This window comes from Rhincodon typus, chromosome 21, assembly GCF_021869965.1.
Source record: "Rhincodon typus isolate 14 chromosome 21, sRhiTyp1.1, whole genome shotgun sequence".
Taxonomy (NCBI): domain Eukaryota; kingdom Metazoa; phylum Chordata; class Chondrichthyes; order Orectolobiformes; family Rhincodontidae; genus Rhincodon; species Rhincodon typus.
Window position 1 is genome coordinate 8,420,462 of NC_063352.1, and position 13,656 is coordinate 8,434,117.

The window sequence follows — 13,656 nt, forward strand, 5'->3', positions numbered from 1 at the left end:
AATGTATTGATTCATTGTTGTATGAGATGTGATGTGTTTCTTAAAAAAAAAAAAAATTTGTTCAAAATATCATTTACCTTTCCTTTGCTCCCTTCCTTTGAGGAAAGTAGTAGTTCATGCTGAATTATGGTCCACAATGTTTTTAGTTTTACTGGTACTTCACCCAAGCAACTGCTTTTATACCTGTGAACCAAGATTAATTGGTTATATTTAAGTTGAAGAAACCCTTGTACAATGTTCATACACATTTTCTCCACCAGGGGTCAGTAGTTACCAATCAAACTTGAACAGTTACATTTTTAGCCTGTTAAACCAATAAAATGGTAATTGCAAATGTACCATTACTCTGGCTGACAGGATAGACCCAGAATAGAACCTGCTATTTTAATCTCTGTTGCTCAGCACCATAAAAATGGCATTTACCCACAAAACTATAACAAAACTGACGATGGTGTTTCAAAATTTCTTTAGTGCTTTGTAAAATTTCTTAGCTTTCTGTCGTTGTCCCTGCACCATGCTGCATTTATGATAGAGGATAGGGGGTACTTTGCTTAAAATCCAAAATGGTTGCAAAAACTTAGCAGGTCAGGATGCATCCATAGTAAAAGAGAAATCGACATTCCAGAAATATTTCAGCCCATTTATCAGCATGGGAAGATACTAAAGAAGAAACTTCTTTTACAAAAAAGAACAGAACAAAAGAAATTATAGAATCAGGAGAGGCATAGATAAGCTGAATAGCAAAGGTCTTTTCCCTAGGGTAAGGGAGTTTGAAGCTAGAGGGCATAGGTTTAAGGTGAGAAGTGAAAGATTTAAAAGGGACCTAAGGGGCAATTTTTTCACAGAAGGTGGTGCGTGTACAGAATGAACCGCCAGAGGAAATGGTAGAAGCAGGTACAGTTACAGTATTTAAAAGACATTTGGACAGGTACATGAATAGGAAAGCTTGAGAGAGATATGGGCCAAACATGGGTAAATGGAACTAGTTTAGTTTGGGAAACCTGGTCGTATGGATGAGTTGGACCGAAGGGTCTGTTTCCATCCTATATGAGTCTCTGACAATAAGTGCAATGGCTTTGACGACCAGCTGGTGCTTAAGTGTAGAAGCAATGTTAACAGGAGACACAAGTGGATAGTGGGGGAAAAAAAATGTTTTCACGTAGAGAAAGAAAGCACAAGTCCTGAGAATGGACCTTGGACCTGAAATATTTGTTTTCCTGCAGTTGCTACCTGTTTCCAGCTTCGTCTACTTTTTAAATCTAGTGACCAGAAGAACAAAGACAATGCCATTGGTTGGTTTATTCCCTGGATTTTGTGATTCAGACAAATCGCTTTGCCTGACTTGGCAGCTGTCCACAGTGTTGCTAAGTTTAGAACATCAACATTGTGAAGATACATGTGCAAATTTATATTACGTCAGTGTTCCTTCCCTTGTTGGCAATGAGCATTTTTTTTAAAAAAAATACTATGCATCTCTAATAATGCAACATTTCTAAAGTCAGTTATCATAATTCAGTTGCTGTTGATTACTGTAATATTTCACTGCTGTGATCATCTTTGTTAACACCTCGCATGTCTCTGCCCTTTGTTAGATTATATTCATCTCAATTTTGTATTCTCATTGGATCTTTTTCTATCTGGTATCTATTCTGTCATCTTGTAATTCAGCACTGAAGGCCCATCTGTCACAATCTTTGTATTTAAAGATGCTATCTTGCCCTGCATAATTGTTTCTTTGTTATTTAGTTTTGATCTCTGTCTATTAAGTCAATTCCTAACATCTCATTTGCATAGCACTTTCTTAAGACCCCTATAATGTGAAATATAAAATGAACATAATTCTTTATCAAAAATTACTTTGGAACTTCCTCCAAGAAATATGGCACATATTAACAATTGATCTTTTGAGGTTTTAAAAAAAAGTCGTGCATACATATTCAGTAAGGGAATCAAAAGTTATAGAATAAAGGAAGGAGGATAGATTGGATCGTTCATCAGATCAGTCAGGATCTTATTGAATGGTGGAGGAGACTTGATGAGCTGAGTGGCCTACTTTTGCTCCTATATCTTGTGACCTGATAATTGAAAGGATTTTTAAAATTTAAAAAGTGAATCACTAAGCCATTATTTTTGTTTTCTAATGCCAATCTGTATAATATTGAACTGTGAAATGTATGTGACAACTTCTTGGAAACTTGCCTTTGGAACTTGCAATTAGTTTTAGTCACTATTCAGAATGCGTCTCCTAATTTGCTTATTTTAGTTAATTGTCTCAAAATTTGTCCTTGTAGATTTGAAGTTTAAAAACTCTCTCATTTTCTCCCAAACTTGCAGGACAGTGAATGTTCAAGGGCCTACCTCCAGATCTCTGATAATAATGTTGCACTGTAACGTAATGTTAGGATGTATACGGGTTTGGATTTTGCCTGTTTGTTTGGTTCTGTTACTTTATCCCTCGTACTTTGGGAGAAATGCTTGTTCTGTAATTAACAGGATACTGCAGGTGAAGTTGGGAACTAATTTGTCTACTGCAAGTGGAGCAGTGAGTTAGAGCCCAATCTGTGGCATGCCTGACATTCCCAGCAGTTGCACAGTGCATTTACAAAACTTGAGAAATAGGTAAAACAATTCTAAAGTATAATCCTTGTAAGTAATCCCTAGTTCTCTTACAAGCTCATTTTTATTACTTCCCATATTTCCAGCATACTAATGATTTTGCCCTGTATACGGAGGCCATTAAATTTTTCAACCATCCAGAGAGCATGGTCAGAATTGCTGTCAGGACAATCACCCTTAATGTGTATAAAGGTGAGTACAGTATGTGTGATTATACATATTAATGTCATTAATGAGTGCTCGTAAAGGCTGGCAACCAGTTAAAGCAACAAGCAAGCATGTAATGTTATGAAATATTTTAGCAAATTTTTTTGGCACTAATGAAGATGTTTCCTTTAACCATCCAACCCCTCCCAAAATGTTTGAGTCAGTGGCCTGCTCGTAGTCTGAATGATTTTATCCTTATGATTGAAATAGTTTTCACTTAAAGAAAATTTCTTGTAATTTTGAAACTTTTATCCTATGTTTTTCCCTGGTAATTGAAGTTAAAAATGATTTCTGAAAAAAAATTTCCAAAAAATTGCTTTGCTCTCTTCCGTTCATTGTACCCCTTTCTCTGCAACAGAGCAAAAACCTAAACTTAAGGAATCTTACATATACACTTCAAGATGTTGGGGAGTTGTGTATTTAATTTTCTACCCAGGTTAAATTAGATGTTAAGCATTAAGTTGGGAGGTAAATATACCTTGAATTGTTTTAAGCAATGTAGTGCATACACATTTTGTCAAATGTAAATAAAGCTATCTTTGCGATCTGGAAAGAGGTCCATAGCAAAAGAGTTTCATTTAATCGATGTTAAATTTAAAAGTTGCTCCTAAAGTTCTATTGACCACTTTTAAGCCAGTATTATCTTTTATTGATCTCTGGTTTTGTCTACTGTTTTGTCTTCGTGTTATTGACCCTTGTTGAATTTATTTTTACATAGTGCTGTGTAAACCTGCAGCATTGGTAGCAAATCAGAATTATTTGCTCCCTCATTAGAACAGTTTTATTTGAGAGTATGCTTTAAATGCATCTCCAATCTTGTAGCAGAACAGCACAAAACTGAATTAGTTAACCTGAAATCATGAATGAAGTTTAACAAGTATGCCACATGATAGGGTATATGTTGTTCCCAGCAATTATCTCCCTGAGTGGATAAGCAATTTTCCTTGCTCACTGTTGATATGGAATTTCTGAATTGGAGGACTTGCGTACAAGCTACCTCTGGTTAAGCATGTACAGTTAGAATGCTACTAACCACAAGGTCTTAATTTGTTAATAAATACATTCTTCATAATATTATTTAAAAAATTTAAAATACATGCACATTCAACAAGATTTATTGGTGAAAGAAACCAGAAAAGTTGTAGTTTCAAAGTTTGCAATGGAATTGTTCAAGACAAGTTTATTGCAGAGTTTGTTGCCTACAAAAAACCATTACCAAAATTTGATCATTTTGAAATAATTCTCAGTTTTTTGAATAACATAATTGTAAAACAGTTAGAAAAATAAACAAAAGTATATGTCCTAATGTTTTAATTTGCCTGCGATGGAGAGATACCATTTAGTTTATTCGTGCACAGGAAGAGTGTGATATGCTATCGGCCTTAATGCACTTCCACTTAAGAATCCGAATAAGTGAGTGGCACGTACAAACTGTGAATCCAGTTTGAACTCAGTCCGGGCTGATATAATTTTTAATTCTGAATGAATCTGATTTGAGAATGCCATCACATTGGAAATCAGTCATTCAGAGATGCAAGTAAAATGCCTTTTGGTGAAATTTGGTGATGAGCAAGAAATCTTGACATTCCATCAAATCCCTATTAAACTTGACCTGGAAATTATTGATGCTAGATATTGTTCTACTTTGTAGCACTAATGTTATCTACTTCTTTAAGGACAGCACCCCAAAACTTTTTTCTTTTCTACCACAATAATTGTGTAAAGTTTTGGTGCATTGGAATGTTTCTACATATTAACTAGGATGAGGTTCTCCTCAAAGGCAAGCTGCACATGACTGCTTTTCTTGTATGTATTTTGCTGATCTAGTCTAGTATCACTACAAATTGCCTGTTGTCTCCTAATTCTGTGTGCTTCCTATTTAAACAGGCTATTGGTCTTCTGGATGATGCCATGCTATCTAAGTGCCTTATTAACCATTTTCTGTTTTTTTTTTCCTTTCTTCAATGATGATTCCAATGTACCACACCCCAGTGTCATGTAAGTTGGTTAACTTTATAATCTTTTACCTTTTTTGTATTTCATTATCAATACTTCGTGGTATACAGGCGTTTCTGCTATAACGTGTTTAGATAATGCATACTTCCTACTGTGATTCTTCTATAGCTATTTCCCTATGATGCAATTTTTCTGTAGCCCAAGGTCATGCAAGAATGCAACTATTGTGCTATAAGAGAACTACCTGTATGTACTTTGGAATTAAGTGTAGCTTCTTAAAACTGAAGGATAATATATCTAAAGATTTTATGTTCTGAAGATTACAGGGCAATTAAAACTAGGATGATCTGAAAGTGCTTTTTCCTTTGAAGCTGAAGTAACCGCGAGACTGTTTCTGTGAAAATCTAAGTCACCTTCATTTAGAAACAGACAGTTCTAAAATTCAATGTCCTATAATTGAAGCACAGTGTATACATCTTATTTTTGGCGAGAAGAGCAAAAATACTTAGATTCCAAAATAGTTCTAAAGTTGCCACATGTAGTGGGTGAAACTATGGCTACCTTTTTCCTTTTTACTTTTAGGTAAGTAAAATAGAGGTTATGGCAGCAAACAAGTCTCTAGATAATTCTCCTCCCTTTAGCCTATGCAGCTTTAAATCTTGCTGATTTCGAAAGAAACTGATGGTTACAAGAATGTGATCACTAGAAATAATTTTGAGCTTTTTAATTTGGGAATACGCTTGATTTTAGTCTTTTGAGAATATTTTTCTTGAACTTAAGAGGGTGCTATATTACTTTTTAAAAACATGAGCCTTTAGCATAATATGCAAGCAAACAACTTTTCAAACAAAATACTAATACTCATACCAGAAATAGCTGATCAAATAATAGACAATATAAGCATCAACTACAGTTGAAAGACTTTTAAAATATTTTTTGTTTTGGTTGGATTCCCTTTCAATAAATGTAGGTGCAATCCCTACTGCACAAAAATTTTGTTTTACGTTCTGAAATTAGCAGATGTATTTTCCATTCAGCACTAGGTAAGATTATTCAAATAACTTGTGTTATTTATGGGAAGCTTGAGAAATAGTAGCTACTATCAGCTAACCCAGCACCAAGGGAATCATATTTCCCACCATTGGGATGTAAATGGTGGTGAAATCTGAGTGCTTTATCCAGTAGATCATATGAGACCATCACATTTTCAAGATTATAACTTGGGAAAAGTTCATACACCTAAGGTCGTTGTGTGTGAAGGCTGCGGGTTTGTTGAAAAGTTAACCATTTAATTTAAAATTCTGAAATGTATTAAAATCTAATTTGTACTGTTGGAAGTAAATAATATTTAATTTTAAATTATTTGCAATCGTATAACCATTTCCCAACAGTTTACAGTACAGCAGTGATAACTCCAAGATGCACAAGTGCCTAATAATTCAACCTGTTGCCATCTGACAGATCAATAAATGCATCAAATGAAAATGTATTGCTGATGGCAAAAACCTGCATTTATGCAACACCTTTTAATGTAATGAATTCCAAGCTTCACAAACCAAAATTTGAGCCACATGAGATTTAGACACATGGCCAAAGGCTTGGTCAAAGAGGCAGGTTTTAAGGAGCACCTTAAAAAGGTGAGAGGTGGATTGGTTTAATGAGGGAATTCCATAGTTTTGGGGATGAGGCAACTGAAGGCATAATTGCCAAAAGTGGAGCAATTTAAAATTAAGAATGGTGGCGGAGGTTGTGGAGATGGGGAAGGGCAAGGCCATGAGGGGATTTAAGAACAAAGGTGGGAATTTTAACATCAATGTACTGCTTGATTGGGAGCTAATGTGGGTCAATAAGTGCAAAGATAATAAGTTAACTCTGCATAAATAAGGCCATGGGCAGCAGAGATTTAGATGGCCTTGCATTTACAGGAGGTAAAATGTGAAAGATGGGCAGAATTGTTTTTGAATAGTCAAGTATAGAGATAACAAAAATACAGTGAAGGTTTCAGCATGCGATGAGCTCGGGTGGAGTGACCTTGGACGATGTTGCAGAGATAGTCTTGCTGTTGGTGCAAATACATTTAGAAGTTGACATCAGGATCAACTGTTGTACTAAGGTTATGAAGTATCTGGTTCAGCCTCTGACAATTCTTGCAGACAGGGAGTCAATGCCTAGGAGATGGAGATCTTCATGGAGACTGCAGACCATATTTAATTGAGGAGAATTCTGCGCACCAGTACTAGATGAACAAGTTTAAACAAATGATCTATTAATTAAACAATAGTCGTTTCACAAACCAGCATGCATGTGGTCAAAAACTCCATAGATAACCAAAGAATTTTAAACAAGTCCATTTTGAGTTTTGCGGAACTAAAAAGTGTCAGATTGTTTGTTCTTTTTTTTAGAAACGGGTGCTGTTTGAACTGGGCCAAGTAGATTGGAAGGTAGCAGATCGGACCTAAAGGATATAGCATGATGTAAAATGATGCTTTCTGATTAAATAATTATTACAGCTATTTTAGAACTAATAGTAGCTTGCTCAAGGTGTTGTTAACTGTAGTATTGAGATTTAGTTTCAGTTTTGCTTTCTGTAACCAGAAGCTGTATTTTACTTTTTGTGGACAGTGGATAACCAGCTTATGTTGCACTACATCAGAGACAAAACAGCAGTTCCCTATTTCTCCAATTTAGTTTGGTTCATTGGAAGCCACGTGATTGAGTTGGACAACTGTTTGCAAACTGATGAAGAGTAAGTTTCAAAATGTTTTGTGATACTTGTCAAAGCACACAAGAATTGCTTCCATCTGCATTTTCAAGGCTCTGAATCAACACTTGCATGTATAGCACAATATTTTGAGGATTGAAACTTTGAACGTGTAAGCTGTATTCAAGTCATCATATGCATTTTGGTATCAGCTTGGTATTGCCACTCTTGTTAATTTTGCTTAAACTAATGCAGGGACCAACCTGGGAAAGCGATGGCCTATTATTGCTGGACTATTAATCCAAGTGATGTCCTAGGGATTTGGGTTCGAATCCCACCATGGCAGATGGTGGAATTTGAATTCAATAAAACCCTGGAATTAGAATCTAATGACAACCATGAATCCACTGTCGATTGTTGGAAAAACCCATCTGGTTCACTAATTTCCTTCAGGAAAGCAAACTGCCATCCTTACCTGGTAATGTGGTTGACTCTTAACTGTCCCCTGGGCAATTAGGGATAGGCAATAAATGCTGGCCTAGCCAGCAATAACCACATCTTTTGAATGAATTAAAAAAAAAAGCTAGTAATGCATGTATGAAAGAAATTCATAATGAATAGGACTTGAATGAGTTTTTTTTATTCTTTTAATTTGACAAATTTGAGCATTCTAAAACAACAAAGTTTTTTAGTATGATACAAATTACACAATTTTAGTTTTAAGTCTTAAAATAAAACAAAAGACTGGCCTTTTGCAGCAATGATGTTAAGCCATCAACATTTGCTGAGATTACTCGTCTGAAACTGACTGCAATTTCTGGAGGCTACATGTGCTGTTAAATGTAGAAACAAATCCAGACATTGCTGTCAGTGAATCTGCATGTCTGTAAATAATGCCCTGTTAGAAGTTTCCTCAATTTGCAATTAATTAGAAATCACTGATCTGATTTAAAAAGCTCTTTTACACCAGCTAAATCCTTTGAGAGAGTTCTACCTTGCAGGAAGAGTTGTAATCGGTTTATTAATAGGTAATTAAGTTCATCATTGCTGCAAATCTTTTTGGTTCTGAAAACTAATTTTTGTATTTGAGGAATGTCAAGTTCTCCATTATGATTTGGAAATTGTCTGTCTGCTTTAAGTTTTAAGTTTATTTATTGAATTTTAGATTCTTCCTCAACTTATGTGTGATAGCCAATAATCTTTTAAATTACATCTTATTACATTAAAATGTGGAAAAATCAATGCACATTTTACATAGTCATAGAGATGTACAGCACGGAAGCAGACCCTTTAGTCCAACTCGTCCATGCTCACCAGATATCCTAAATAAATCGAGTCCCATTTACCAGCATTTGGCCCATACCACCTCTCCACCCTTCCTATTGATATACCCATCCAGATGCTTTTTCTATCAGTAAGAATGCTTTAAGATGATTGGCTGCTTATTCATCGATGTTGATGGATGTCTGGAGAACACTTTGACATAGCACCAAATTTACATTAATATTAGTAAAGTGGAAATCCATGCCTCGGAGATTGATTAATATTTGTGGGCAGCTTTCAATGTCAAGAGTGCCATTTGTAACTGGGACCAAAGTTGAATATCATTAATGATTATTAATCCTCTACTAGGGGATGTGATGGCTTGGTGATATTATCATCAGACTATTAATCCAGAAACTCAGCTAATGTTCTGGGGACCAGTGGTGGAGTTTGAATTCAATTTTTTAAAACAAAAACCTGGAATTAAGAATCTACTGATGACCATGAAACCATTGCCAATTGTTGGAAACCCATTTGGTCCTTCAGGGAAGGAAATCTGCCACCTTTACTTGGTCAGGCCTACATGTGGCTCTAGACCCACAGCAAATCTTAACTGTCCTCTGAAATTGCTTTGTAAGCCACTCAGTTCAAAGGCAGCTAGGGTTGGGCAATAAATGGGAGCAGCCCAGTAATGCCCATATCCTATGAGTGAATTTTTGAAAAAAAATCCCCATTGCAGAGAAATCTGTTCCCTTCAGGTGATGCTTTGCAGACAGTTCTCAGGGCTTGGTACTAGCCTGCACACGTTTATTCAGTTATGTCAATGAGAGATGCTGTGCACAACATACAGGTCGCTGCCTGCACTGCTACCTGTTCCTAGTGAAGAATTTTTCCCCCATGTCTTTCATTTGTAAAAACATTCACTTCTGTGCATTAAATATTCAGTTTCTTGATAATTCTTCACTCCTTACTGTCGGCTTGCACCACTCAACTTATTTTTTTGTACTGTACCCGAATTGTTCATGGGGAAAAAGACAGGAAAAGATACTCAATGATCTCGCAATTCCTTTCCTCCATTATTGTGTTTGATGGTTTAAATCACGTATACAAAGTGATTAGATTTGCCCTATTTATTCGGACAGGGAGAATGTTTGTTTGTTTTTCTTTGAAATTTCAGTAGGTTGATGCTAGGTGTTGTAATATCATTGAGATTTCAGCTTGCAAAATGCATTTTGTTTTAGTAATAATTTAACTCTTGTAATGGCAGGCATAGAAATAGAGCCAGATTGAGTGACCTGGTGGCTGAACATTTGGATCACCTGCATTACCTGAATGATATCCTGACCATTAACTGTGAATTCCTGAATGATGTACTAACAGACCATCTATTAAACAGACTTTTTCTGCCATTGTATGTGTATTCGTTGGTGTCTCAAGAACAGGTAAGGTGTCTATATTTTAAAAAAACAGTATAACTTTTTGACAAGACACTATCTGAAAATATTGGATTATTGTAAAACCTCTGGATATTCATTTTGCTTATTTTTTGGTGTGACAGTGAAATTATATATTGAAAAATATACCTGCTAAAATGATTTTAGTGCCTTTTCAAAATAGCCTTGTTAGCCAAGTAAGCCATAATAGCAACAAATATGTAAACCCACCTTAAGCTGTTGTGAGCTGAGAAATAACTTTGTTTTTTGGAGACTAGCAACATTCTTTTAATGGGTAGACATCTTGCAGTCCAAACAATACTGTTGCAGATGTGTGTATCTTACCACATGTATTCAAATGGAGTATGCTATATATAATCTAAATATATTAGCAGGTTGTCTTATTTGTGCTGCTTCATAAGTACAAGACCATATAATGTGCAATATAGTCTGCTGCTAAAGTGCAGTAGTGTGTACATGCACAGTGCTTGAGTGTAACCTTTTAAGATCCAGTTGTAATTCTTTGGCAATCTTGATCATCTGGTTCGTCAGACATCTGAATGGTATGCTATTTTTAAAGTCTAATTCTTGAGGTCAGTTAGAGGTGTGAGACCTTCACACTCTTGGGTTAAAGTGACATTTTCTGTTACCATCAGAAGTTTCTATTTTTGGTGTTGCTATTTTCTCAGTGAAAAATTGAATTTGTGTCTCTAAATAAGAGTAGCACGAAAATGTAAGCTTGTACAGAGTGCGTGCATAGATGGGGGGGCAAATTGAAATAACTTTGCAGTTTTATGTTGCACACTCGATTGGTGACGATGCACCTGAGTGTGACTGAGCATGTAGCATACGTTAAAAGCACTAGCATTTCTACATTGCCTTTAATGTGATAAAACATCCAAAAACTCTGATTCAGCATCAAATTTACATAGTGAACTATTTAGCCAAATAATCAAAAGCTTGGCCCAAGGAAGTAAGTTTTTTTTTTAAAGAATGTCTTAAAGGAAGAGCAAAGGATAGATTGGCAGAAATGTTTGGCGAGGGAATTTGGGAGCGTATGGTCTAGGGAGCTGGAAGCAAAGCCACTAATAGTGAAGTGAATAAAACCTGATGTGCTCTAGATCAGAAGTGGAGACCACAAATCATGTAGGTTTGTGTAGCTGGTGCAAACGTGAGAAGGCGGTGAGGCCATGAAGGAATGTGAAAGCAGCAATGAAAAATTTTAAATTGCCAATTAGCTCATGGTGGTGATCTGCAATTTATTGTACAGTCTAGGAAAAGACATTTGAGTAAAGATTTGAGTTTGTGTTTCCAGAACTTTATTTTTGGCCAGAATTGATGAATAGAATAATAAATAGACGAGTTTATGTTTTAGCAATCTTCAGATGAATATTTTTCCAGGGGATTTAGCAAATCCTGCTATTATCTGTCACATAACTGATTACAAAAATGGAAAAACTTTTAAAAAACAATTTCTATGCTTTTCAATTTTGGTTCTACTGCCTTTGAAAATGAATGCAATCGCTATCATAGTGTATGCACTGTTAATATGTTAACCTGAAATTTTAAACAATTTGGTTCAGGACTACAAGGTTATATATTTTCAAAATGTTCTCAGGAGGGAATTCTCTGGTCGAAGAAAAAAATCAGTTTTCTACCCGTGGTGATGGGTCCGTAACTTGCCATTTTTCATTACATCTCCAAGTTTATGTATATCTCTTAGAAGGTCTGTCCCATATCTCTACCATTACTAGCCAGCAGCAGAATTGTAAAAGAGTTGTACATATTTGAAGCTGAGTTAATTTTTTTTACAAAAATTTTAGACCTGTTGCTGCTATCCAAAATCAAGATATTAATTTTACCAATCATGTACAATTGTTGGGATATTTTAAATTAAATGCTTAAGAGTGTGGCTATTGTTTAACTGTATTCATGAAACATTTTTTAATATATAGATACATTAGACTTTCTCGTTCTACTTTAATGTTCCACACAGTCAATTTAAAGAAAAAGGCCTTGAAAGTGAGAATGTCAAAATTGGTGAAAATGAAAGTGAAACTTAGTTAGTGAGCAGAAGCTGGAGATTATTCTCTCTGTGACGTGATTAGAGACTGAACAAAGCAGAGCACCGGGATGTAGAGGAAAACTGGAAGGAGAAAGTGAACTGAAATGGAAAATAACAGCAATGCCAATTGAAAAGATATTAAAGTTTTAAAAATGCAAAATATAAAGCAACATATTTAATAATACTTTCAACTAGAAAGGGTGCAATGTGTCAATGGCATATAAAGTTGTTATAGTTTGGCTAATATCTATATTGTCCGCTTTGCACCAGACAGGCAATTTGTCATGTTTGTGTCAGTTAAGTTTCTTGCTGTAAGTCATGTAAGGGGTTGGAATGAAGTGCCACAATTCAGCTCAAATTTTTCATCCCCTGTTCCTGTGGCTGGAAAACAAACTCGCAAGTGGTAGGTTTTAATTTCAATTTGTATATGGTTTGTAAAGTAAATACTTCAGATATTCGTAGATAGAAGTAACTATCTGCATGTATCAAAGTTAATTGCACTGAGCGTAGTAATCTTTAAACCTAAAGGATATTGCAAGATATTTCCGTTTGGGAGCAGGAACATGTTCGCTCTGAATATTATGATAACTGATAGAAAATCCAAAACAAGGAAAATACTGGAAACGCCACAAACCAGTCGGAAGAAATGTGTTTATGTTTAAGGTGTAGTAGGCCCTTTGCCTAAACATGAGGAATTGCTGATTTGACTGACTGTGCATCACAGCACTGGAATGGAGGCAGAGTTAGTGAAATTTGTCAGTAAATCTTGACCAGCTTCAGCACTTCATCATAGAATTCCTACAGTATGGAAGTAGGCCTATTGAGTCCACACCAGCTCTCAGAAGAGTATCCCAATCAGACCTACCGTGCCCCCAGTCCCTGTAACCCTACATTCCCCATGGCTGACCCACCTAGTCTGCACATCCTTGGACAATATGGGCAATTTAGCATGGCCGATCCATCTAACCTGCACATCTTTGGTCTGTGGGAGGAAGCCGGAGCACCCAGAGGAAACCCGTGCAAATTCCACACAGACGGTCACCCGACGGTGGAATCAAACCTGGGACCTTGGTGCTGTGAGGCAGAAGTGCTAGCCACTGTGCTGCCCCTTGCGGGATCACTGTTCAGATCAGACTCCAACATGATTTTGCTGTTCAGATATTTATTGATCTATGTTATATAGGACTGTAACAGCGTGGAATATACATAAAGATGAAAATGAGTGACAGCTTTATGGGGTACATTGGGAACCTTTTCATAAAATAAATTTTCCATTGACTCATGCTATAGTTGATAACTACAAAAAGACAGATAATCATTCCAGGTGATGCTACCTGACCTGCTGTGTTCCTCCAGCTCCACACTGTTGTCTCTGACTTCAGCATCTGCAGTTTTTGTAATCTCTTGTGATTTAT

The 13,656-nt window shown here is 36.0% G+C and overlaps 1 protein-coding gene across 1 annotated transcript in view; it reads left to right on the top strand.

Annotated features, from left to right (window-relative positions):
* clec16a (C-type lectin domain containing 16A) overlaps nucleotides 1–13,656 on the top strand; it is a 121,727-nt gene that overhangs the window by 24,928 nt on the left and 83,143 nt on the right. Inside the window, exons 5-8 of the mRNA XM_048609674.1 lie at nucleotides 2,703–2,808; nucleotides 4,816–4,821; nucleotides 7,402–7,525; nucleotides 10,011–10,185. Of these exons, the coding sequence (XP_048465631.1) occupies nucleotides 2,703–2,808; nucleotides 4,816–4,821; nucleotides 7,402–7,525; nucleotides 10,011–10,185 (411 nt within the window). The remainder of the gene's footprint in view (nucleotides 1–2,702; nucleotides 2,809–4,815; nucleotides 4,822–7,401; nucleotides 7,526–10,010; nucleotides 10,186–13,656) is intronic.